The sequence below is a fragment of the Chelonoidis abingdonii genome, chromosome 19 (genome assembly GCF_003597395.2).
Source record: "Chelonoidis abingdonii isolate Lonesome George chromosome 19, CheloAbing_2.0, whole genome shotgun sequence".
NCBI lineage: Eukaryota > Metazoa > Chordata > Testudines > Testudinidae > Chelonoidis > Chelonoidis abingdonii.
The window spans coordinates 33,731,750-33,759,130 of NC_133787.1; the positions used below are offsets into that span (position 1 = coordinate 33,731,750).

At 40.5% G+C, this 27,381-nt stretch overlaps 1 protein-coding gene across 1 annotated transcript in view; it reads left to right on the forward strand.

Moving 5' to 3' along the window:
- CDH13 (cadherin 13) overlaps positions 1–27,381 on the forward strand; it is a 738,851-nt gene that overhangs the window by 275,856 nt on the left and 435,614 nt on the right. The window contains exon 4 of the mRNA XM_032766126.2: positions 13,352–13,471. Within this exon, the coding sequence (XP_032622017.1) occupies positions 13,352–13,471 (120 nt within the window). The remainder of the gene's footprint in view (positions 1–13,351; positions 13,472–27,381) is intronic.

The window sequence follows — 27,381 nt, forward strand, 5'->3', positions numbered from 1 at the left end:
ACGAAAAAGTGGGGACACTCCTTACAAGAATCCTTTTTCTTATCCTTTCCCTCTAGTTTTACATCGTGTAGCTCCCTTTTCCCAAGCCCCTGATTCCTCACCTCTTCTGTTCCTCTTCCTATTAATTCCAGTTCTCTCAGTGATATCTGTCTACAGCAATTTTCGCTCCACTATAACAACCCCTCCTTCTCCTTCCTCCCCTGGGAAATCTGTCTGAAGAGTAGCCCTTACTCATTGGCGTGTTACATTCTGGAAACTTTGCTTCTATTATGGTTATGATCCTTGAAATGATGAGCAGTGACCGGAATTCATCCAAAGCTGCTTAAGTGCAGCTTCTGATGAGCCACCTAGCTAGCCCAAGTAACTTTGATTTGAATTTCTAATATAAAGAGAAGAGTTTAGCAATAAACTAGGAATTTTCAGTGTAGTTACAAGCAGAAAAAGGCCAGGACTAAAACTTCTGATTGGAACACCCTTAAATCTTGGAGGTATTTGAAACGCAAACTTAGATCAGAATTTGGCCTCTGTCTTAATAATGGGTTAACCCAGATCTCTGGATCGCTAATTAAGAGGCTGTTTTGTCCATCACAAATGTAAAAGGTCAGTTTCTGATAACATTTCCCTTTTCTGAATCACAAACTCCACAACTTTGATATTACACCGTAAGGATGATGAATAGTGCTGTGGAGCCATACCAATAACCTGTTTTATTGTATTTGTGTGCACTTGCATAGTGCAGTAGATGCACTTTAAAATGCCAATTCTAGAAATGTTAGGGTTCTAGTAGTAAGTACAGTGACTATTACTGGAACTGGTAATATCTCTAAAAACAGAATGAACTTTTTAGGTGAAACATATGAAGTTTGACGTAGAATGAAGTGCCAGCAATTTTTGGATGCTTGTCCAAACCTTATCTGAATAATCCAACTCTCGTAAGCCTGATTATTAGATGGGTCATCTTGGGATGCCTCTGCTGATTGTGATGCAAATGAAAACATGATGAGAAGAAAATTCCTTTGACATGTGGACATTTTAACTCCTGGTCATAGTCCTGAAATGAAATCTGTTTAACTAACAAACAAAACACATCAAATTTACCTGGGCATTTTTTCAGACCTCTTTAAAAAAAGGTTCAAAGTTAAGTTCAAGTTTTTGATAGAGGCTCAGATCAATCCTTATTTTATTTTAACTACTCCTCCTCTCTCTACTTATTGGTTCAAATAATATCATTGGGAAAATATGATCAGGCTAAAATAACGAAGACGCCCAATCCTGCTATCACGTTGGCCCATGCGGATCCTGGGGCCTATGAATATGAAAATAAATTATCCATCATTTTGAAAAGGACTCTAGAGGCCTTTTCTGTTTATCATTCTGGTAAATAGTATCTTTTCATGTCATTATTCTTTAAGTATATGTAGTGTGTTTTCCACTGCTGCTTGCAGCCTTTACCTAGCTCCGTGAATCTGAAACATCAGTACCTGCTATTAGGGTCACAGAACAGGAAGCAAAGACTTTGTATGTCAGAGCTGTCAGCACAACAACGCAGCATAACAGGTTCCTGACACAGTGCAGGTGCAGTTTACAAAGCAAATTTTTGTGAACTTTAGTTTGTGCCACTTGGCTGGCTGAATTGCATCGGTTTATTCCTTAGAGACAATAGTTTATTCTCATTGCCACAGCAGTGCCTGGCAAGGCATAGCATATGGAATTCAGGGCAGCATGCCACTACAGACTCCACCCTGTACTTCTGGAAGGAGAAATTGTGATGGAAAGTATGAAAACTACTGTTCCAACTTCCAGTCCTTTTAAGGAAACCACAGCTGTTCCCCTATCCAGATATCTAATCTGTCCTTCTAACCACCCACATAGCCCCTATTAGGTAGTTTCTGAATACTTCCTCAGCACGGAACATGCCCAACTAATGCAGAGAGTTTGAAGGCAACTCCTTAATTCAGAGATTTAGATGGCCAGATTTTCTCGCCGGATTACAGCACCTTTGTACTACTGGGAATCCAGTAACAAATGCCCAACAGAGAATTCTCTTGGTAAAGGAGATTAGCCTGTTATTTGCACCATAGAAGGACCTTGTGGCTTTATCCTCTATTTCCAGCATTGGAGGTGGGATGGGACTTGTTGTAAGTCAATTTACTACCACGTTCTTCCTTTCTGGAAGCAGCTTCAAGTTGCCTGAAGGTTAAGGCTGATTCAAAGACTCAGGGAGCAAGAACTGGCTCCAGACACCTTCACCTGCTCTTTTGTGAGGAGCATATGTAGCCCATAGATCTCGATCACGGCTGCTGAGTGCAGAAGATGTGAGAGATGACATAGTCAATGTCTCTGTCTTACAAAAATTGATAAAGTGGATATAAAACGCATACAGGATAGAGGTCAAAGAGGCTTTTGAGACAGAAAATATATTCATTGACAGTACATTAATGTACATTGGTATTATGCAGGATCCCAAACAAGGGTTTAAGTGAGGGATTTGATGAGTAGGTAGTTCAGCTATCTTGACCATGTTCTCTGCTATTGGACATTAACAGTTATTTGCACAAGAGATTTCATTTGAAAACAGAGCAACACGGTTACTAGAAAAGTACATTTTTGGAAGCCTTAGGACTCGGTGACTTTTTGGCATAGATTATTACATCCTATATGTTTAAAAAGTAAAGTTTAGAAGTGCAAGGACTGATTCATTTAGCCTAATAGGGGGTCTACAAACAGTGACATATTATGTGACTTCTGATAGTGTTGGCACTCATGGTTACTATAAGAACAGACTGTTTCAGCTTTTGCGTAGTGATCAAGAAAGGTTCACCTAAGGAAGACTTCAGATGTTTAGAACAAGATAGGTGCTAAATCCATCCCTCGGCTTATCCGTGTGTTTGCAGCTGGAGTTCATTAGCTTGTCAACACCCCTTCCTTTCTGAGAAGCATAGTGAGATGCAAAAGATGATGTGCAAATCAATATCAGTGTTCCTCTTTACTGCTGTGTTGACTGGGCCACAATGCAGATTAAGAAGAGAAAAATGTAAGGATATTGTTAATATGCCATTCTTATAAGCATGTGAATCTACAGTTAATTCATAATGATTCTTACTCTCATTACAGAAGTGTAGACTTTTGGACTTGGGGGCTGTAGTCTGAGCTCTGAGACCCCCACACCTTGCAGGATCCTAAAGCCCAGACTCCAGCCTAAGCCTGAACGTCTACACCACAGTTGAAGAGCCCTTAGTCCAAGTCCCACGAGCCTGAGTCAGGTGGCACAGGCCCGCCATGCGCTTCTAATTGCAGTGTAGACATACCCTAAAGTGCTCTAAAATCTGTATGCTTACTCAGGTTGTCTTGAAATTTGCTTTGCCTCCTGGGGATGCTGGGGAGGGTTAGTTAACTAAATTTAGGGAAGAGGACCTCTAAAATCTAGTGTTGTTTCCAAGTCTGAGGATTTAAAATGACATCAAGTTTAATAATATCTTTAATAATAACTGTGGCAACAGTTTGAGTATATAATTTATTTCACACAAGAGCTACATACCATATAACATAATCACATAGTCTTCTCTTTAAAAAATTGCATATCCTGCTAGCATTGCATTATGACCTCATACAGATTCTCTTTGTGAAATACTGTACACAATACAGATGAAGGATAGTCCTTTTCACACATTTCAAGGTGTCAGAATCCTTTAACACCCAATTATTTAGGTGAATCAAGGCCAGGGAAGACTGAGAGTTAATCCAGAAGGACCTACAAAACTAGGTAATTGGGCAACATGATAGCAAATGAAATTTGCCATAGACGAGTACAAAGTAACGATAATGCACATTGGAAGGAACAATTTAAACTATTCATATACACTGATAGATCCTGAATTACTTATTACATTGCAAGAAAAAATGCTCTAGGAGATGTTTGAACAGCCCAGGGAAGAAACATGCTCAGTAAAGGATGAATTCCTAAATCCTAATTTGGGCCCCTAAATAAAATAGCCTTATTTTCAAAGTTGCTGAGCACATATCTATTCATGGGGTACCACTTATTTGGCCCCCCAGAACCACAGTATGTGAGCACCTTATAAGCATTAGCATATTTATTCTTACAATCCTCCTGTGATACTGCAACCACCATTTTAAAGATAGGAAACCAAGGCAAAGAGAGACGAAATGACTGGCCCAAGGCTGTACAGGAATCTTTGGTGGAGCAAAGAGTTGAACCTGGCTCTCCTAAGGCCTAGCTTAGTGCACTAACCAGTGGACCATCCTTCCTTTCCAAGCAAGCCACTGAATTGAGCAGGAATTATGGGGTGCCCAGCACTTTTGAAAATCCCTCCTCCTTTTAAATGGCATAGCTTATATGATTCCACTGACCAGAAACCCAGTGTAGTAAGTCATGTTCCCCAGCCCCTTAATGAAGAGAGGCTGATGGAACGGGGCTTATTTAGTCTGCAGAAGAGAAGAGTGAGGGGGGATTTGATAGCAGCCTTCAACTACCTGAAGGGATGTTCCAAAGAGGGTGGAGCGAGGCTGTTTTCAGTGGTGGCAGATGGCAGAACAGGGAGCAATGGTCTCAAGTTGGAGTGGAGGAGGCCTAGGCTGTATATTAGGAAACACTATTTCACTAGGAGGGTGGTGAAGCACTAGAATGGGTTACCTAGGGTGGTGGTGGAATCTCCATCCTTACGGATCCTTACAGATTTTTAAGGCCCTTGACAAAGCCCTGTGTGGGATGATTTATTTAGGGTTGGGCCTACTTTGAGCAGGGGGTTGGACTAGATGACCTCCTGAGGTCTCTTCCAACCCTAATCTTCTTCTATGATTCTATGATTACATCGATGTGAGTCCTTTGCCTTCAGCTGAGTCACTGGTACAAAACTGATGTAATGCAATGGAGAATCAGGTCCAATATTTTCGTGTTTGACAGATGCAGTCTGGCTTGGGTATCATTGTGACTGTGTAGGAGGAATCTGTACCCAGGGCACTTGTCAACACTCATCCTTGTTTGTATCTCACAGCTGAATTAAGCTCTTAGGATCAAGCTGATAATGCCAGTTAATTAATTTGGACTGAGTAGAAGAAATAAGGACCAAGTTGTGAAGCAGATCTATATAGTAACATTTCAGCTCTTTAGGCCCCAGTTCAAATCTGGCTTGGAAAAGGAGGAATTTGGCTGCAGCCTTGTTTTAACTGGGCATTTTGCTTCTTCACAGACCACCACTTCACTTGTTAGTACTGGCAGCCCCTGCTTAGGAAAAGCACAGAACTGTAACAGCAGGGGAAACTTAAACTCTTTAGAACATCATTCATATATAGTAAAGAGTACATTCAGATCCAGAATGAAAGATGGGCAGTCCAGCCATTCTTTGGGCTTTTGATCCTGGCCTTCTGTGACAGGTAATGAGCAGACAATGACTGTCTCCATACCTTCAAAAGGCTGGGATTTTGCATAACCAGAGTTGAGAATTTGTGTTAACCTCTCCCCAGGAATTCCACAGGAAATCCATTTAACACATGTCCCAAAAGTCTACTTGTCTGGCACCTTTTCAAGGTAGTCTTTTGAACTCTCAGGTCTCACATCTATCACATCTCCCCCACAGAGAGGTTCTGTACAGTCCCAGCCCACAATAATATATACACTTATGGCAATTCCCTGCAATACCTTGTTGTATTATCTGTCCGAGGGATATTAGAAGAAGGAGAAAAGACTGAGGTTAAGAGTGGGAGGATCATGGTGCTTTGATGTGAAAAAGAAGTAGGGGGGAGGAAGGGGGAGATTCAGCTGAAAGAGTAGAGGCAGAGGGTAAAAAGAGGTGGGGAGTCTGGGGGGGATGGCAAGGAGGATGGGGGTATTTGAGGGGAAGGTAGGGAGACCTAAGGCTGTTTGTGAAGAGGTTGGAGGGAAAAGGAAGGGAAAGTTAAGAGGCTTGTGCGGAGTGAGGAAAAACTGAACATTTGTTGGGAGGGGGAGGCAAGCATGTTCGGGGAAAGAGGGATGTTGAGCCTTTTGGGGGATGGAGGGAAAATAGGGGACTTGCACTGCAACTATATACATGATTTGTACATACAGTATTATTGCTTTAGGGTACCGTGTAATTGCTTTGCATATCATAGTCATAGTGGAATGAGTTCTGTGGTGGATGAGCAATACAGAACATACCTATCCAATGTGCTAGGGATCAGGGATAAAAAACTATGCTAGCTGCCCTGCAGCAAAGAGAGAGCTGCTTTACAAGCCATGCAGGACCACACATGCTATGAAAAAAAGGAAATAGAACAGTATGCCAGGTCAGATGGTCTTTCAGATAGAAAAGAGTCTTCTGTATCAGGAAGTGTCCCTATTCTCCAGGGATGGAACACTGGAATAACTTGCTCATGGCCACTATTACAACTCCCATGCAATTTGTGAACCCATTGGCCATATCTGTATGCTATTTCCCTGACCCCCCTCCCCACCCCATTCTCCCGTGGAAAGAGGTTGCTCTCTGGTGTACAAGAACCTGAGGAGTTCTCTGTGAAACACCCTCTCTTTCCAAAGTGAAAATGGGGGTATTTAGAATCATAGACTAGAATAATAGAATATCAGAGTTGGAAGGGACCTCAGGAGCTCATCTAGTCCAATCCCCTGCTCAAAGCAGGACCAATCCCCAACTAAATCTTCCCAGCTAGGGCTTTGTCAAGCCTGACCTTAAAATCCTCTAAGGAGGGAGATTCCCCCACCTCCCTATGTAACCTATTCCATTACAATGGGGCTAAGCAGAAGCTGCAGGATTTAGTCCTTAGAATGTATTCAGAGAAGGAGGATGGCTTCATGGATGGGGTGATGACGCATAAGGGAAGCTCTGAAATGCATTCAACATCACCTTTTCTTCCTCATGGAGGGAGTTCCAATGGAGAAGAAATAATCCTTGATTAGTAATTTTTGGTTTGCAGGAAAAAAGTTTAGTCAAACAGCCTCATCTGATGACAAGAAATCATCTGATGGCAAACAAATCACTATATGCACGTTTTCTAAGGCTACTTACAGATCCAAACACTTCAGTTTGAGAAACCCCCACAATCTTTTGATACCATGGTAAAGAGAAATTGTGCTGGAGAAAAATCTCCGTTTATTAGACAAAGTACTTTCATGATCTGTGCATTGTTATATTTTATTGCGCAAACTGCATTAGGGAAGTGAGTATAAAGAAAATTACTCTGTTTATTTACAATATGGTTGAATGCACTGAGGATCTCAAGGTTTTGGGGCATCTTTAGTGGCACTGAATTATCCAGGATATCAGATCAATACACTATATTGAGGTGAGCTCCTGCCTTCTGCTATAAAAACAACTTGTTGCTGTCTGCTTCACACCAGTGGAGATTTTTTTTTCATAGTGATGAGTAATGTGAGTTACTAATGTGTCCAGGTGAAACTTGAGACATAAGGTCAAAACAGCAGTTTTCCCAAAGCTCATATTTTGCAATGTTATCTGACATGTGCAGTCAGCCAGAGCCTAATCAGTTGTTTATCTATGAAGGGGTACCTCATTATATTTAATGAGCAGTGTGCAGCCAATGTGAGCATTCTTGCTAGAGGGGTGATTCAATATGGTTCTAATGAAAATACACCCACTACAGTAAATAATGATGGAGGAAAAAAACCGAGAATGTTCATTTGAAGTAACATTTCTTTGTCATTTCTGGATTAGTCCCAGAATAAGTAACTCCCATGGTTAATGAGTGTGGAAAGGGAAAGTTAATGGCATTCAGTCATCATCAGTTTTGACTTAGAAATACTTTTTGTTGACAAAGAATAAGGTGAGCCTTCAGATAAATTAGTTATACTTGAATGTAGACAGAAGATGTTTTTACATCATGCCTCAGAATGCATAAATCCAAGGTAATAATAAAGCAACTAATTCTACAATGCAGAAATTAAATGGTTTTCTCTGGAATAGTCTTGGGTATTCATATATACAGTTAAAATAGGAAGCTGTACTTTTTTGCTATTTTTAATGCATTTATAAAATAATTATTATTTACAAGGGTACTAAAATAATGTAAAATAAAACATATTTGTTACCCTTCAAGAAGGCTAAAAAATCCAATACCCTATAAAAATGATAGCCACTCATTAAATAAACAGTTATTAAATCTGCAATCAGAGATGTCATGCATTGGTGAGAAGTCAATGAATTGATCAACTCGGGCAAGCTGAAATCTGTCTATGTATGTAACACTTATAATAGTAAAATCACTCAAGCAATAAAATCCACTTTTCCCCTAACAATTTCCAGATGCTGCCCCATTGTGCATACTTCAGAAACTTTGAAGCCTGTATATTGAAAGATAGATGTTTCTCCCTAGTATACTGAATTCTAGTTAGATTTATGCTTTTAAAGTGTACAATGCAATTTAGATGGTGGGATTTACAGAGAATGAAGAGAGAGAGTATTTATGAGCAGGTGTCTCTGTATCACTGTCCTCTCAAATTCTTAATTTTATTAATTGATGTAATGATTTATTTAAACAGCTGTTCTTTAACTCACTTATGAAGAGCTCATGAACACTGTTGGGTCTTTCCAGAGTATTAATAATAAATGCCGGTGTTTTGATGCTTTGGCAAACGTTTTGAAAAATTTACTATCAGTACTGTTGATGGTAACCATCAGGTGGTGATGGTGATTATTATAATCTGTACTTACAGCTCTTAGTACACATTAAATAAATCAAACACCCTCTTTGAAATACAGTAGATAAGGGGTGAAGAGAGACTATATCTCCCAAAACTGAGATGCAGCCACCTCCAGCTGCTCTTTTACATCACACAGCCATGCTACACAACAGAATGCCATATTAAATTGCAGTTTCTGGAAGAGGGGGGCAGGTTGCTTTCAGTAGAAAGTAAATTCACTTTGTTTATTTTTTTTTGTAATGGAACCTGCTATTGACCCAGCTTTATACCATCAAACCCAATTTATAAAAAACTAAATGGCAAGAAACACAAGTGTTTTCCTGGTCACCAATAATGGGTTACAGATTGCCACTCCAGTGGTATTTCCAGCCCTTATTGTGACAAATCAATGAGTGTTCAGCCATCTAACTTATTCCCCTGACAAATTCTAATGAAGTTTTCTCTGCCAAGAGTAATGGTACCTGTTACTGGAAAGTGCTAGGCTATTTATTCAAATTTTCAAGAGGTATTAAGTCCTCAAAGGGACCCTTACCAAAGGAGTGGGGGGGGGGGGGCGGAAGCTGAGTTGAGAATTCTCAAGGGAACTAAGGAAGTCTGAACCTGTGTAACATCGTACATTAGGTAGACTTGACCTCTGTCGACTCAAGGTCATTGCAGTTATTCGGATGAGTCTTTTTTTTTTCTTTAGCACATGCCTAAATGTTAGAAAAATGAACCAGCTCCGTGCTTGATGCTTGCTTAATGTGACTAGGAAATTAAATTCAATTACTGCTATTGTATCTAAAAATGGCACTCAGTAAAGTGAAAGGCCTGGTGCAAAGCTTGTGGTGAGTCAGATAGTCAAGTGAGAGTTGGATGCCGGCCCGATTTTTCCATTGTCTGGGGAGACAGTAACTGTATCCTTGTGAGTGACTAGGCAAAATATTCCTTTCAAAAAGTTTAAAAATAAATAATGCTAATTCTACCTCCTACTCCCTTGTTTATTGAAAAGGAGAAACATAATAAAGAAAAACATTGTAACACAATTTCCATGCTAAGCGTAAATGAAGTTAAGATTGCCACCTTTTAAATAGGATGGCAGATGTGAGGTTGAACCCTTTCAACAGCTACCTGTGATTAACTCCTTTGCACTAACATGATGGGAGTCTTTTTCCATCAGGGCTGGCTCCAGGCACCAGCAAAGGAAGTAGATGCCTGGGGCGGCCAATAGAAAGGGGTAACACTTTGTCCGGTATTGGGGTGGCTCTTCGACGGCTGCTCCAGCGCTCTGCTTTGGAATTCAGTGGCAATTCGGCATCGTCTCTTCGTCTTTGGGCACTCAATTGGGTTTTCCTTTCTTTCCTTTTCTTTTTTTCCTTCTTTTCTTTTCCGCTGCTTGGGGTGGAAAAAAAGCTGGAGCCGGCCCTGCTTTCCATTGCCTTTATTAAGTTGAATTGGATCACTGGAGCTGCCTGGCCCAATCCTAGCAATGCATTCTGCACAAACAGCATGAAGAAAGCTTGAGTCCTATTGTTTATTTGGTAACTGCTCACCAGTCATGAGTGGCAGGGTTTTGCTTCTATAGTTTCTATAACAAAATCCTATTGCTCAGACAGCATTTTTATTTTGGGCACAGCCTACTAAGAGATGCTAATATTGTAATGCAGTAAGAATAATAAAGTGATATTGAGACAGTAGCTTACAATGTTATTAAAAGATGTCACTTTTGCCATTTGAAATGATTTGATAATCTTTGCACTGTGCTCCAGGAAATGAAAAAGCTGAACCCAGCTACTGTGATTACATATACAAAGTACAGGCCTGACTGAGTGTGCATTGAAGTCAGTGCAACTCTTTTCTATGACTTTGTTTGATCAGGGTGTGTAAACATGGAATTCCCAAATTCTGGGCTTCCGTGTTTATATGTTGGTCACCATTAACAAGTCACCATTAACAACTGCTACTGCACAGTGTTATCTGACATACCATAATTTCCCCTTTTTCTTAGAAAAGGAAATAATTGTAGTAACTGGGCTCTCTATATATAGAGAGAGACATCTTTATGGTGGCCAATACAGAATTCTTCAGCTTCCCTTTTCTTTTTCTGCTTCTGTTTACATTAACTTGATAGTGATATATATATATATAGGCTGCTATCTTAATTAGTCATATCTGCACAGTGGGTGAAATGTACCCCTATGCAGAGGGGCAGGCATACCTTGAATTTCAGTAGATGACAAGAAAGAGAATAGTCACCACTAAAAAGTCAACAGTCAGATGTAAGTGGTACACAGTCATCTGTAGAGGGATGAAATGTACTCTGTATGAGTATTCAGACATTTCTGACTGAACTATCAAAGCCCCATCCCAGCCTGCACTGGACTCATTGTAAAACCCTGGAAGAATTCTTCATTGTTCCAATACCTTGCTCAGAATGCGGAGGTGAGGTCTTCAAGTCTTCCCACCCCCTTTGACACCTCCAACACTTTGTGATAATAAATGTGGACTGAGGTAGTGACTATTTGCATAATCTTTGGCTTTTTGCAAGTGGGGAACAATCTGGAAAAGATTAATGATCGATTATGAGGAAAATTTGACTTAATTGTCCCTGACTCAAGTCTTCCAGTACTAATGGAAATGAGTTCCAGTTAGAGCTAGTCCTAATTTGTATTGGTAGCAAAAGCAGACATAAGACACCATGATACAGCATGGTACTAGATATTGCCTGGCTGTTCCTGAATGCTGATCATGCCTTTGAGTGGTGTGCATCTGGAAATGCCTCCCACTGAACAAGCGCACAGGGATGTATACTACAGGCAGGGATCAATTTCTGTTGCCTTGTTCCTTTGCAAAGGCATTTTGGGAGATTCTTCTTCAATATAATGTAGCCCTTCATGAGCTCAGAGGGGTTTTTGAGACTAGGGGTAGGTCTACACTACCTGCCGGATTGGTGGGTAGTGATCGATCTATTGGGGATCGATTTATTGTATCTAGTGTAGACACGATAAAATCGATCCCCAATAGCTCTGCCGTCGACTCCGGAACTCCACCATGGCGAGAGGCAGAAATGGAGTCAGCGGGGGAGTGGCAGCAGTCGACTGGCCACTGTCCTCACGGCCAGGGAAATCGACCGAAGATACGCCGACTCCAGCTACACTATTCACATAGCTGAAGCTGCACATCTTAGGTCGACTCCCCACCTCCCCATTGTAGACCTAGCTTAGGAGTCAGCATGGATCAAAGTTGTTATCACTGTAGTTCTATTTGTGCTAAGCTGAGTAAAGGAACTTTTTCATTTTAGACATGTCAACATTCATTCCTTGTCATGCTCCTCAACCACGTCACACAGACACATGCAGAAGTGACTTTGGGTAGAATTCAGCTTTTTTTTATTTTGACACTTCCCATGTTTTTGTCTTCAACTTTCTCATGAATTTTTATTAAGCAAAACTGTTTTGGGAGAGAAATTGAAAGACAAAACAAAAACACGGACCAAGTGTCTTGCAGATTGAAAGACTAGAGCGAGGAGGCAATGCACGAGGGATGGACGGGAAAATGATATTATTAGGGTGGGCCTCACAGTAATGAAGGCTGAAAACAGATTCTCTTGATCGTTCTTCCTCCTCTTTGACTTCAGCAGGATTAGAGTTGTATGTTGCAGGCCTGCGTTTCCCCTGCTTTCTGTTCATTGTCAAATTTGAAAACTGATACTAAAACCAATTGAGGCAACAGTTTTCAGTTACTGCAGACTGTATATTAGACAGAGGCACCTAGCACGATAGCGGCAGGAACAGCTCATTGTTGGTTGTTGACACACACAAATCGTGCCTTTTAGAAAGCTTATTTGCAGAATTGCAAAGATGTTGCATCAACCACTATTGAAATGCATCCACCTCTGGGGTATAATGCAGCAGTTATTGTAACAACACTCGTGCACAGCAGTTTCGGTCCAGAAGGGAGGGAAAATGTAGAATGTAATTACCCCTGCTGAAATTTACCTAGAGTTCTTCAGGGATATAGCTACTATGATCACGCAAAACTGTCATGGGATCTTTAATGACCATAAATTATCATAAAACCTACTTCGCTTTCACAACTGATCCCCCAATCAACATCTTAAATACATGGAAGTTGCTTAGCATTAGGGTTTGAGGATTGAGTCTACCTGACTCGGATGGAAATGTGATACTAGTAGGATTAATCAACAGCAACACCAACTCCACCAGTATGTTTGTTTATCTGCTGGTCTCCTATTCAAGAACTTAGCTGGCCAGACCTCATTTAGTTTTTAAGATTTTACACGTTCATCAGGTAGGAAGGTAGCACAGTCAGAGGTGGAGATTTATAGAGCCATTGTGGTTGCTTTCAAGCTAGCCCGGTTTTTCTACTTAGGCTGAGTTAGGCTAAAGGAATGCAAGATGAACAGTGCATGCATAAATCATTATTGGCATCATTATAAATGGAATGATCCTGAAGATCAGACTGAATAGTTTAAAGATAATCTTCATTAATCACAAAACTGGTTCGAGTCTTGAACTAACAATACCCTTCCTGCTAATGAGGGTTGAGAGAATGTATTAGCAAGGTCCTGGCACCTGGAATTTTTAATTCAGAAATTAAGATCTATGCAATGGGGATAATAAATTCATGCTGTCCTGGAGGTCTTGGATAATTACTTCCCTCATTTTTCTTTTTTAGGAAATCTTTAAGATTGAAGATGGCAGTCTTGGAATTCGAAGACAAAAAAGGGCCATTGTGGCAACACCAATATTGATTCCAGAAAATCAGAGACCACCATTCCCCAGAGCAGTGGGCCGGGTAAGTCTTGACAAAACATAGCATCAAATTGTGATATTAAATAATTCATCCATTTCTCTTCAGTTTTTATAGAGCATCTATCACAGCGGTAGATATATGCTGGACAAAATCAAAGAGCATGGAAGCCAGACAGAAAGAGGTGTTTTCTCTCTTTCCTCTTGGGACAAAGGAGCATTATTTTGATGTGTATAGGATTTTTACTTTAACAGGATCAGTTCTTGTAAAATGGGTTTATCAGAGTAGTATGTTTTTAACCATGGCACGAACTTCACAGTAATAATCATCTAACAAATGTGCTTGTCCAGTACTGATGTCCACATGACAAGTCATGAAGTTCCATTCGAGAACAGTACATTCCCTCAGGAGTATAGGATTGGATATCTGGTGTCTGGTTTTGTTTTTAATTGAGGCTATAGCAACCAAAAACTGACATGCACACAAGGCCTTTGGACTCCTTTAATCAATCAACAGTACCCAAAGACCATGTGTGGCTGGTGGCTTTTTTGTATAGATCTGTCAAAGACCCTTTTTTGTTTATCTCTGTAAACACATGTACATACACTCTCACCCCTGCAGTTCTTATGCATAGATTTTTCTCAACTGCGCCCATATAACTTGCATATCCAGTTGGCAGTATTGCTCATGCAGCCACAATAATTAAACATAAAATGAGTCATTTAGGCATCATTTGTTGTAATTGCCTGGGCATATTTTGCACATGGGCATTTCTGAAATATGGGCTGGTAACGGGATCAGCATCCACCTCTCGCAAGTGCCCCCTTCTAGTCTGGTGTGTCTGTGTTCTTTCAGTTCTGGTGATCCCTTCTGGTGATCCTCAGGCAGTTTTTTCCAGGCTTCCTCCCTGGAGACACTATCTTCCTATGGCCCTCCCCAAGCTCAGTTCTTACTCAGTTTCTGCAGCCAGCCAGGAGCTCTCTCAATGCTCCCCAAGTCCCTGCTAGCAAACCATCTTTGGCTCAGTCCTAGCAGGCAGCCAGAAGCCTCTCACTCCCTTGGTCCTTGCCAGAGGACTGTCTTTGGACCTGCTGCTCTTCCAACCAGGCATGTAGTCATTTTTTTCTCCAGCTCCAAGCAGCACCTAACTGCTGCTCTATTCTGCAGCTCCTTTTATATGGTCCTCCTGGCCCCCTGACTGGCTAGTCCAGTGGCCCCTCTCACAACCAGTCTAGGCTGCTTGGAGGACCTCTCCACTGCTCCTTTTCTGGGATGGGTGTGGCAGAACCCTGAGTCCTCCAGCATTTTATCCTCCTCCCTGCCCTTACCCCTCACACTGATACAAAACAGATCTCACCAGAAGTAGTCCTCTCTTCTGGGACAGACTTGAATTTTTTTTTAAGTACAAGTCTTGTTTAATTGTGAAAAATCCTCTATGACTAAGCTTTTTCTTGTTTGTTTTAAAATACTGAATTAAGAATTTAGATAGCCAGTAACTTGGTAAGAGGCTTTTGAATATGGGCTTGATAAATATTTGATATCTTAATATCTACATGGTGCAGCAATGTGTAGTAAGGATGTGAGATTTTTAAAGTGCACAAATTGTTCCATGTAGACCCTGCTGGTGTGCTCTAAAAGTTCCCTAGTGTGCTTTAACATAGTGCTGTTTCAAATAGAAGATATAAACTGTAGAGTTCTCAGATGTGAGTGATCAAGACAAACAAGAAAGCTATTTTATGTGCAGATCTGGTAGGTAGAGGTTTGGTTTGTTTTTTTAAATATTAATTCACTTTCATATTAAATATGAAGGGTGGGCCATTTGAGATGTCTCACATAGGCTGTACATGTATCCATTACAAAACCCTTTATCTTCTAGCAATATATTTTAAAGAGAAATCTCTTTATTCCTTTCCATAAACTGCAGTCTTCACTAACAGATAGTTCCCAAGTCACAAAATTCAGATGCCGATCTGGATTTCAATCCTCGGAGAATTTGATTCCGCACTTACAGAAATAGAGCCCAGTCTTGAAATTCAGATCTGAATTCATGCTCCAATCCTTACTCCCCTTTTCTTTTGGAAGCAGTTGAGTTAGAACCATCTCTGCTATTGGTATGATGTACATTTAACTGGCAACTCCATTCCAGCACTGAAAAAGCCAGTGATGTTTCCCCTTGAATCTCCACAAAAGGTTATTATTAGTGACAGATTAATCTAGAGCAGAAATAATACCCAAGAGTTATCATTGTAAAACAAAAACATTACCAGATAAATAGCTGGATGAGCAAATGAACTACTGCTGCGTCACATCCAGCCTCAATATGCTAATCCCTAGAACATCCTTTTATGACTGAATAAAATAGATTGGGGGTCTTAATCCTGAATTAAATATATTTTAATTTCTAGCATATTTTCATTCATTAATCATACGTGGCACAATCTCTTGGTTGAAAAACAAATCATATTTTGCTGACTCATGTTACCATAAAATACGTCAAAGTGTTTGAGAATAGCTAATGAAGGAGGGAAAGCTCGTGGGCCATGGTTTAGGTCAAGGTTCCAAAATTAGTTTAAGTTGCAAACTTTTCTTTCTGGTAATTGAAGCCCATGTTATTTTCCAGGGCAATTCAATTTTTTTGCCAGTTTTTCTGACCCACATTTACAGGGACGCCTGTGCTCTGTATTAGAAACAGAAGGAGCCCTAAAAAGCTCAGTTGTTATAATTATCTGGTACGTACATAGGCCATGGAGCCAGGATAGCCATCTGGGCCACAGCCTTTGTCCTAGCCAAAGTTCAGTGGTGCTGCGATCCTGTGTACCACTCAGACTTAGAGGCGTAAGTGTAGGGGCTCAGAGGCTGCTTGGTAAAGAGGAAGAGGAGAGGTGAACTGCAACATGAGTGGAACAGGCACACCATAAGGAAGCTGGATCAAAGGTGGCTATACTGACCTTCACAGAGTCTAACTTCTCCTCTGGAGTGTTAAAATCTAGGGAATAAGAATTTGGTTTATTTTACTATTCCATTCATTCCCAAGCCTTTCCACCAATATACCATTAGGGCTAGCTGATTGTCATGTAGTGAGTTGCATATCAGGAGAAACAAGTCTGAAATTCACCACCTCACCTTATGTAGGTCTCCAAACAACTGCCAAATAATACCACCGTTCAAAATAGGGAGGTAGAGGTAAGAACATTTCTGTCCTATTCCCAAGCTGTCAATCCATATAGTATCCCAGCAGCTTGATAATAGTATTTATTATTATTTGCATTACTATCACTTTGTTGACTGGGAGGCCGTTCCAGGACATTTAGTTGCCAATTTGACAACATTCATTGTGCTTATGCATGTAGCAGGAGAGACCACAAGCAGGTTCTCATCTCCTCCACTATCTCCATATGAAAGAAGAAGACTATTTGTATTACCGTAGCACCTAAGACCAGGACCTTATTATGCTAGAACAAAGAGTCAGTCTGTGCCCCAAAGACAAGAGATGGATACAGACAGGCAAGAGAGTACAAGGAAACAATAAGACAATATCGGTGAAAATGATCAGCAGTGGTATCAGCACGCCGGCAGCCTGGGTGTTGTCAAGTGTTTTGTAGGCATCGTGGAAAAGGAGAGTTTAAAGAGCGTTTCGAACGAGCAAAATGTATTGGAAACGGTAACTGGAAACAATATTGATTGCACTGCTCCATGTCTTCAACAACACTAATGAGTGATTTCAAGCTAAAGGGATAAATTATTTCACAGCTCTGTGCAAAAATTCACTGGAATCTATAGTTATGGCTAAATAGCAGTTCTAATGTGGATGCCTAAACTTAGAACAGGAATCCATACTAAGGCACATAAATATTACCCTGATTTTCAGCAGTGCTAAGCATCTGCCCCTGCCATGTAAGGGGGTAACAACCACAAATGCTCAGCACCTTTTGAATACTGGGGCACTTATCTAAAAACACTTAAATGTAGGTTTTCAGTTGGAGTCTACGCATAGGCATGGCAAATATATGTGTGTGTGTGTGTAGAGGGGGGATGCTGCAGCACACCCAGGTTTTATGTGGGCCACTGGCTCCATGCCCAGGCCTCCACTCCCAAGTTGGGGGCTTGGGTCCCAGGCGCCAGCCCTGGCTGGCCCACTTCCCTGCCACTGGCCCTGTGCCCAGGGCCCCACACCCAGGGCTCTGCTCTTTGGGTGCTGGCCCTGCTCCTTGGCCACTGGCCTCTTGCCTGGGGCTCCACTCCTGGCCCTGTGCCTGCCCCCAGCCTTTCCCCTTTACCTCTGCATGGGTCCCTCCGTCGGAGACATGTCACCTCCCCCCACAGCTGGGGATGGGAGTGGTGGTCATGAACAGGGGTAAGAGGGCTGGCTTTCAGCACCCCCACTATTAAAAGGGTTCCAGCACCACTGTGTCTGTGATATTTTGGGACCACTCAGGCCATTATGGGGTTCTGTTACCGCCTTCCCTGTAGCTTCAGGGTGCCTTGGTGTGGTAAAGTGATGGTTCAGATCTCTAACACTAGTAGCCTGCCCACAAGCATAAGGCCTCATCCTGGCTTCCACTAGCCTAGTTATTCCTTGCAGGGTAAGAGTGTCTAATTTAAGTACCTGGGTCTGAACATTTTTGCCCCAGACTGATTTGAAAACAAAATAGATTTTGTACATTTCTTTGAAGATGCAGAAAAAAATATCAGCAGTGTTTGAAATAAAGAGTGTGAAATATTCCAGAACAGCAGCAGATGAATTGCAGGAATGTACTTAATAAAACATTGTAAATAAAGAATAAATTTTAAAAAAGGCTCTAATTCTTAAAGTATTGGTGGTGGGGAAGGAAATTTGTATCCTTTCATATTTTTCCAAATCCAATAAGAGTCAATGCTGATAATGAAAGCATTTGATTTTATTTCCTTTTTGGATGCTTTGCTCAAACATCTGTATTAGCTATGCTCTTTGGAAAAATGTCAATGTCGGAGAAGCATTTCTGGCAGAAAATCATGGAGAAGTTGAATTTACATTCCTGTTACAAGTCATGGGCAAACCTCAGGAAGCCTGGTGTTCTGATTAAGCTACAAATTCTTATTGTGAGCAGCTTGATGAGTTCTGAAAATGGAACTTCGAATTTCGCAAACAGCAGTTTTCTCGTTTTTCTGATTCTTTCTGCTGCTTCTGAGGCTCAGACAGTCCAGGAGAGAGAGACCATAGCATCTGCTACTGCATGAGAACCAGTAGTGAATATACATTCTCTCTCTTGTTTCCCCAGCACAGGAGAATAGCTTTAAAATCTAATACAGTCCCCATAGAGTTACAGTAGGCTCAGACAGTACAACCACACCTATCTGGACCCTTCATCTTCCTTGGTTAGTCCTAGAATGTTGTAAAGAGGGAGGCTGTGGACACTTCTTCTGCAGCCACCATCTTCTGCAACTGGTTTTCTGCTCTCAAAACCATCAGAAATGCTGGACGGAATTTGGCCAACTGTGTGGGGACTTGTCCAAATCTTTCTGAATTATCTGGATGTCTTGAGTCTGTAGAACTGGTCCTGAAATGTTACAAGAACATACTTTCTTGTGAGATTTCTGTTCCTTTCTTGTTTCTAGACATACTTCTTTCTTAGTCAGACTTAAACCTGAAGTTCAAGGCATGAGGGAAAAAGAGAAAATACTTAAATAAATGTTTTCTCATTTCAACAGTTGTCTACTTTTGATTTGTGGTTTGAGATGTTTCATCTTTTATTAAAAATTGGTCACTATTTATATATATTATAGGATACAGAAAGGACATTTTATTTAAATGCATAGGTGTTGCATATGTGCTACATTTTGGTAACCGTACCCTGTTATATTTGTCTCTCTGCTGGTAGAAATCTCAGATGGAAGGAGAACAACAAAATTCAAAGCAAGCATGTACAGCCTGGGTGTAATAAAAACATAATATTGAATGTTATTGAATTTGCTCCTTATAAGGATGAACACGGCTGACTCAATCGATAAAATGTTATAATGAATTATAGTGCAGAGCCCCGAGAAGAAAAAATGAATTAGTTCTAACTCTATGCAATCATTTTCAGAACACTTCCTACTTTGGAAAGTCACTAGCAGGATTTGTGCCTGAAACAGAAGTGTGGTTAACAAATGGTGTTTATGAAAACAGGGAACAAGGAAAGAAAAGCTTCTTGTCACAAACTATGATGTTTGTGTGACTGCAGCTATGGCCGTGATCCAAATGTGACTTGGGGCAGACATGGGCTGCCCAAATCACCTGCCAGCTGGTTAGAGGCCATTCTTTTGGTGAGGCGGTTGCACTTAAAGCTACCCACGCTGTTGTTTCTGGCTGCTGCTGTTTTAATGTCTGATGTGGCTTTACCTATGGTTAAGAAAAGAAAGGAACCTGATTAACTATAGATGGGTATAGAAGCACGGTATGTTATATTATGAAGATGATCAAGGAATAGTATGCAGGCTCTTATTAACAATATTCTCATCTGCAGTTTACAATGCTGATGTTACTGTGTTGTCATTTACTATAGAACAGGGGCAGGCAACCTATGGCATGAGTGCTGAAGGCGGCATACAAGCTGATTTTCAACGGCACTCACACTGTCCAGGTCCTGGCCACCGGTCCAGGGGGCTCTGCATTTTAATTTAATTTTAAATGAAGCTTCTTAAACATTTTAAAAACCTTATTTACTTTACATACAACAATAGTTTAATTATATTATAGAATTATAGAAAGAAACCTACAAACATTAAAATGTATTGCTGGCACGCAAAACCTTAAATTAGAGTGAATAAATGAAGACTCGGCACATCACTTCTGAAAGGTTGCCGACCCCTGCTATAGAAGATTGTTGTATTTCCTTCATCAGGAGAAGACACAATTCACACAAAAAAGCCCATTCCTCATAAAAATACTCCTCATCCCTTATAATACACAGTTGAGGATGTAATGAAACAGATATCAAAAACAGTTTGAAAAATAAAAGGCCACTGTTATTTTTTTAGACTTTTCCGCTTCTTCATTCAGTCATGCTGGATTTTTATAAACTCCTTTCTCTCTTGTAGCCCTGCCTGTATCCCACATCTGTGTGCCAACAAAATTCAGGATCACCACTTGATTCAAACTGTCACTAGCAACCTAATGTTTTTTTAATTAGCCAGGATTGCAGCTGACTTGACTGTCCATTCTGAGTGAAGAGACTGCAGCGTTCCTGCTGGTGATACTGTATATGAATAAAAGGAATCAAGAACCAAGAATGCTCCCTCAGGTGCTGAGCCACAAGGACAAATCACAAAACAAAACACCAGAGGCCTTCCCTTTGTGACAATCCGTGATCACATCAACAATGTTTTGCTTTCATCTTTCTGTTCCTACCGTTTACAAGTGATGTGTTGTTTTCTTGGCTCGGTAAAATGTCCAGGACAGTGACATAATCTCAGATGCGCCTAGGTCTTGGTGCTCATCACAGTGACAAGAACGTTTTGCTATACATTCCTACCGCTGACCCTCCCTTGTTCTTTCCAACTGCTCCATCAGCACATCTGTTTAGTTTATTTGACTGCCCTGACTAACCAGTTTATATTTCTGGCCCACTCTAATTCTGTACTTCCTAAAGAAGCACGTGGCTGCATGGAGATAATAAGGACAGAAGCCGACAACCAAACTCCTTGCTGTACCTTGGATGGGAGCAGGACAAATAGCACAAAACAGGAGAGTCAGGGGAAAATAATTTTATTTCACAGTTTTAAAATATCATAACATAGGGAACTACAAGGGTTTGAGGACAATATTCATTAAGCATCAGTGAAATTTTGGGAGTCAAAACAGGGAGGAGATGGAGATGGAAACTTGTCACTTTTTAAAACAAATAATGTTAATTCAGTTTGTAGCCTAACAAAGCAATAAATGTAGAGGTCCTGCTAAGTAACATTCTATTCCTATTCTGTCTACTTAGGAACAGGATTATTGTCTTGTCAACTGAGAGCCCTTCCTTCGTATCTCTTAATGAAATAACGACCACACCTGTACTCTGCATTTATGATGAGGATTCTGGTGGTTTGGCAGATCCTGTGCTTGTGCACACTAGCCTGCATTCCTAAGGGAATACAATGAGATTAAAATATTTTAATATTCTTGGCAACACAAGCCTCTGTGTCCAGATGGTCTAGGCTACACATGTTGACTGTTATTGATGTGTTTCTTCTTGCTCTTGATGATACAAGTGCAGGGATATTATATTCAATTTTTTGGTCTCCCTCCATATGTTACTTTTCCAATTTATTTGTCCACATCAAGCAAAATGAAGTATGAAGCAGCAGGACATACAGTTCTGCTTTAATTACACTGATGGGTTATTTGTCAGTGCTCCATAAAATGATGGATATTTATTCTATGACAAACTAAGACTGGTGGTTCTATTTACTTAGTGATTGCCTCTTGTCAGCCTTTAACAGTTATGGTACATTGTATGATCCTTTTATTTGGGGTGTGACTATTCTACCAATAAGGAACTCAGAGTCTAAAGAAGATAGTCGCAAGTGGCCAGTTTTCTAGACATGCTGCTAGCAGGACCGGCGCTAGGGGTTTGAGCGCCCTAGGCACACAGCCATTTCACCGCCCTGCGCGCTGGTCCCCTGGCTCTGCAGTCCTGCCTGCGGACGGTCGGCTGCTCCCGCGGCTCCGGTGGTGCCTGCAGAAGGCCCACCACAGCTGCGCGAAGCAGCTGACCGTCGCCCGCCCACCCGCCTGCAGGCACGACTGCAGCAGCTCCACCGGAGCCGCAGACCAGCGGACGCTCCGCAGGCACCACTGCGGCAGCTGCACTGGAGCCACCTGCCGCCCCTTAATAATGCTGGCACCCTAGGCGACTGCCTAAGCTGCCTAAATGCAAGCGCCGGCCCTGGCTGCTAGGCCTTTGGAGAAGAAATACTCTGGAGGGAGAGTGTTTTGTCTGCACTGGATCTAGGCATTTGCTGTTGATCCTACTTGCTCATGGAGGAATTGAGTCCATAATGTTATATGAATTTTTAGGTAAATTTCTTATGAGAATGTGTATTTTGTTTTAAGGGTGCCTAGAACATGGACTGCATGCTTTGCAATTGAATGATTATCTTATTTACACATAAATAAAGTACCGATACATCAAGGTTCTTCATCACATGCCTAACTTTTAGCACAGGAGCAGTGCCATTGGGACAGTTTAGTTTGGGCCTAAATGATTTGCTGAAGATGTAGTTTGAAATCTGAGATCAGATTCATGAGGTGGCATAAGGGGACAACCAACTCTACTGACTTGACTAAAATTGTGCCCATTCACTTCAGCTCTTGATGAAGTGAGCAGCCCTCCAATAAAATAAAGGCTTTCCATGCTAATACATTTTTAAACTGACATTTTAGTTTTCAGTGAAGGATTTATATTTGATGTCCCAACAAATCCATTAAGTCAAAAACAGCACTCCAGCCGTATCTGGTTTTCTGAAGGGCTCTCTGAACTTTCTTCCTGTTTAAAATATTGGTAGTCACATAAATAATTCCAGTGAGATATATTCCATTTAAACTAACAAAGTTCTAGTGAAAAGTCTTGTTAAAACAGTTATGTTTATTTAAGATGTTTCAGAAGAATCAAAGTTGAGCAGTTGGCATCAGAGAGTTTGGAAAACTAATTGTTACAATTAACAATAATTCACCTTCAGTTTTCAATATTTTTTGACAGTAATAAGGAGAAAAGACTATTTAAGGAATACTTTCTAATCTAGTTACCATGGTTACAAGTTTGGTTGGAGATACAGTAGCTCTATGCCAATGATGGAATTAAATTTTCTGCCCAATAGTGAAATATCCAGGACCCAATTTCCTGTAGCTTCATAATAAATCATGTTAATGACCTTAGAGGTAGATCCAAAGAGATATAATCTTGTCCATGCTCTGGAGCTATTTGACAAAGTATATTACAGATTGACTATTGTGTTGTTTGTATTAACTTAACCTTCGAGTTTAAGGAAATCTTAAATTCTTTTATGGGAAAGAATTTCTAAAAGATATGCTGCAACTCTTCCAAGAAAATTGTTCATGTGAGAGAACCACGATAGAGCAAAACTCTAACAATTCCTTTTTAGTTGTTATGCTGCTGGGAGCTAACTTGTTTTGAAGGAAAAAGTGGCAGGTTTTTAAAATGGAAATAAGAAAGTGAATGAATGAAGTATGTTTTTTTAAAAAAAGATTTTGTCTATTCTGCTGCCCTACCTAATGAACGTAACTGAAAATTTCAATATGTTTTCGTACTGGTATCTGCCCAAATGGTGATACTATAGCTTTGTTCAGTAGCAAAAGTTTTGTGTTAAGAAAACAACATTTCAAGAAATCAGACACATGGCCTGATTCTGTCACTTCAGCAAGCAGTCCCATTGACATTAAGAGTTAGAAAGACTTCCAGTAAAAGATATCTAGCCCATTTTAGGGATGAAAGGTGCCTGAGTTTATAATGGTCTCATCCCTACCATTCTTCCTTGTCCCTCATGAAGGATTGTTCCTTACAATACACTTTTAATTTTTGTGTCTCAGTTTCACATATGGCAAGTAATGGGACTTATGCATTTCTCCCAAGGTGATTATTCACTTGTCTAATCACTCCATTGAGAAGTTTTCTTTATGTTCATCTTAAATTTGTCATGTCTCAATTTAATTCAGTTATTTCAAATCAACGCCTCCTACCCTTTCTCCCATTCAGTCAAACCATCTTGTACAATCCCTCTTCCATCTTCGTGGTTTTAGTGTTGACCGGGAGTTCACCTCCAGTTCTAACCTCCCAAACATTTGGATCCAGGATTTCAGTTTGGGCCTGTCTCTCTGCTGTTAATTTGTGAAATTGCCTCCTATAAACCTATTTAAAGTAATATCTTTCTTTAGGTGGGATTATGAGAGGCAAAAGGAGCTACTCAGTGATCCATATATATAGCTAGGCTGAAATATAACAAGCATGAGAGGCCAAATGTGAAATGCATTGAAGCAAATGGAAAGGCTCCCATTGATTTCAATGGGCTTTCTATCTGGCCCACACTTCTATATCCATGTAACTATCTAATACAGATGGACTGACCCAGCATAGTCGTAGACTTGATCTTGTTGCCCAATCATCTCCACCATCTTCATCCATCCCATTTCCTGCTACACCATTTCTGGCTTTCCACCCTTCTAAACAATTCTTCAGCAGTAACTATTCATGATTTAAAGTGGGATTGACTGAATGGTGCTTTAGAAGAAGACTAACTTATCCCCGCATATCTACAAGCCAAAACATGTTGGCACTTTGAGCACTTATTTTGGTGACAGGTTTTTTTAAGGCCAGTAGAGAGGAAGACAGTATATGGGGACTGACCCTAAAACAGTCATTTTCATTAGCTATTATTTGTTAAATTGATATTAAGGAAAAGTGACTGGTAGATTATTTCTAAAAGCAAGAGGGTGATGTATATTGTATATGATCACATAAAAAGTAATGTAAATATCTATGATTCAGGATATGGTGGATTTTTTTCCTTCTGACTGACCGCCAGCTTCTTTTAATCATAAATAATTAATGGTGAGTTTTTTAATAACTGTATATTAAAGAGGGGAAATTTGCTCATCAGTTGAACAAGACTAAATATGCGAGCATAATTAACTGAAGGGGAAAAATAATTCCTGTAATAGCTTGTTGAAATGTGGAACTTGATCTAACGCAGAGAGATTGCACATGTAGAACAACAGATCTGTGCATTTGGATTCCTTACATCCATTAATCAGAGTGCAGTGCTACTTTCTGCAGACACCTAACTGAGAGTCCAGGATTCTACTCCTAGATGTGCTATGTCACCTTTAAAAAGTTACTATAATTCATGCTTGATTTTCCACAGTTGTAAAATAGGGCACATTACCTACCTTGGTATATACAGATAAACTACATTTGGGCTGGCTTCTGATTAGAGCAGGCTGGGAAATTTCTATCAGAATGATTTTTTTAATGAAAAATGCCCTTTCCATAAAATCAAAATTTTCTGTGGGAAAACTTAAATTTTGCCCTTTTTTTTTTTGGCCAGGGAGCCAGGGTCAGGCTGGGCAGGAGGCAGGGAGGATGAGTGCCCTGGCTGTCTGCGAGCTCAGCTGTCCCCCAGTGAGGTAGCTAGGTTGGGGATAAGGTGGGGAGGCCAATGGAAGGAGCCTGCTAGCCCACCTGGAGGTTCTTGTCAATTTCATTTTCTGCATGCCAGGAAAAGGTGAAATTGACAACAGCCTTCCCCGTGGTCAGACAGCGAGCTGAAAAATATTGTTCCGGTTTTCCCAAAACGGAACCTTTTAAAATTTCTGTCCCATGGAGAATTTCAAAGGTTTTACTTTTCATCTTGAATTGTGGTGAAATTTTTTTCCAAAACCTTGACATTTTCCAGACAAATTCCAATTTCAGGCCAGCCCTAATTCTCATCTCCTTTGAGCAGGTAGAAACCCAGAATAACTTCAGTGAAGTCAATGCAGTTACTTTAGGTTTGCACTGATGTAACGGAGAATATTCAACTGAAGAATCTCATTTATTTGTGTTTTTAAGGATTGATTTTTTTGCTTCATTTTTATTGCAAAACATTACACTATTGTAAACATAGCACTAAGTCAGATTGTCATGTCCCACTCTAGTGACCAGAGGATTGGAATTCCCTACAGCTGCCAGCTAATTCTGGCTATTTATTTTAACTCCAATGTCAAAGATGACCTTTGCTTTGGTGCTTATGTTCCTGAGTTCAATCACTCCTCATGACCTATAATAGACTACCATTTGTAAAGCTCCCCTAGGTCGAGATTTGAACTTCTGCAAGCATCAGATGGTTAGACTGAACATTCATGATGGGAGCAATTTGTAACACACTTGTCAAGTATATTTCATAGATTCTAAGGCCAGAGGGAAGCATTGCGATCTTCTAATCTGACCTGCTGCATAATGGAGGTCACAGAACTTCCATGAATTAATTCCCATTTGAAGTATATCATATCTTCTAGAGAAATATCCAGTCTTGATTTTAAAATTTCCAGTGATAGAGAATCCAGCACAACCCTTGGTAAGATGCTACAGTGGTTAACTACTCTCACAGTTAAAAATGTGTGCCTTATTTCAAGTCTGAATGTAGCTAGCTTCAGCTACCAGCAATTAGAACATGTTGTACCTTTTGTCTGCTAGATTGAAGAGCTCTCTGTTACCAAATTTCTGTTCCTTGGGTAGGTACTTTTAGATTGTGATCAAGTCACTCCTTAGCCTTTCCTTCGTTAAACTAAACAGATAAACTCAAGGAGCTCAATCACTATAAGACACGCTTTCTAATCTGTTAATCATTCTTGCAGCCCTTCTCTGAACCCTTTCCAGTTTTGCAACATCCTTCTTGAATTGTGGAACCTAAAACTGGACACAGTATTTCAGTAGCAGTCACACCAGTGCCAGGTGCAGAGGTACTATAACCTCTCTATTCCTCCTCAGTATTCCTGTTGCTTCTCATTAGCACTTTTGGTCAGATTCACACTGGAAGCTCGTGGTCAGCTGATTATCCATCATGAATCCCAAGTCTTTTTCAGAAGCACTGCTTTTCAGGATCGAGTTCCCTGTCTTATCAGTATGGCATGCACTCTTTATTTCTAGAGGTAAGGCTTTATATTTGGCCATATTGAAACACATATTGTTTGCTTGCTCCCAGTTTGCCAAGCAATCCATACCACTCTGCATCAGTGATCTGTCATCTTTGCTACTTACCACTCCTCAATCTTTGTGTTATCCACAGACTTTATCAGTGTTGTGTCTCTCTGGTAGCTGAAATTTTAATATAATACTGCTGCTAACTAAGGCAGTTAATCCTTGGCCTCAGTGGTCTGGGCCAGTGCTTTTGGTGCTTAAAGTCTATAGTTCTTTCCTCTCTGACAACCCACTGTCAGTTGATTGAGAAGACTT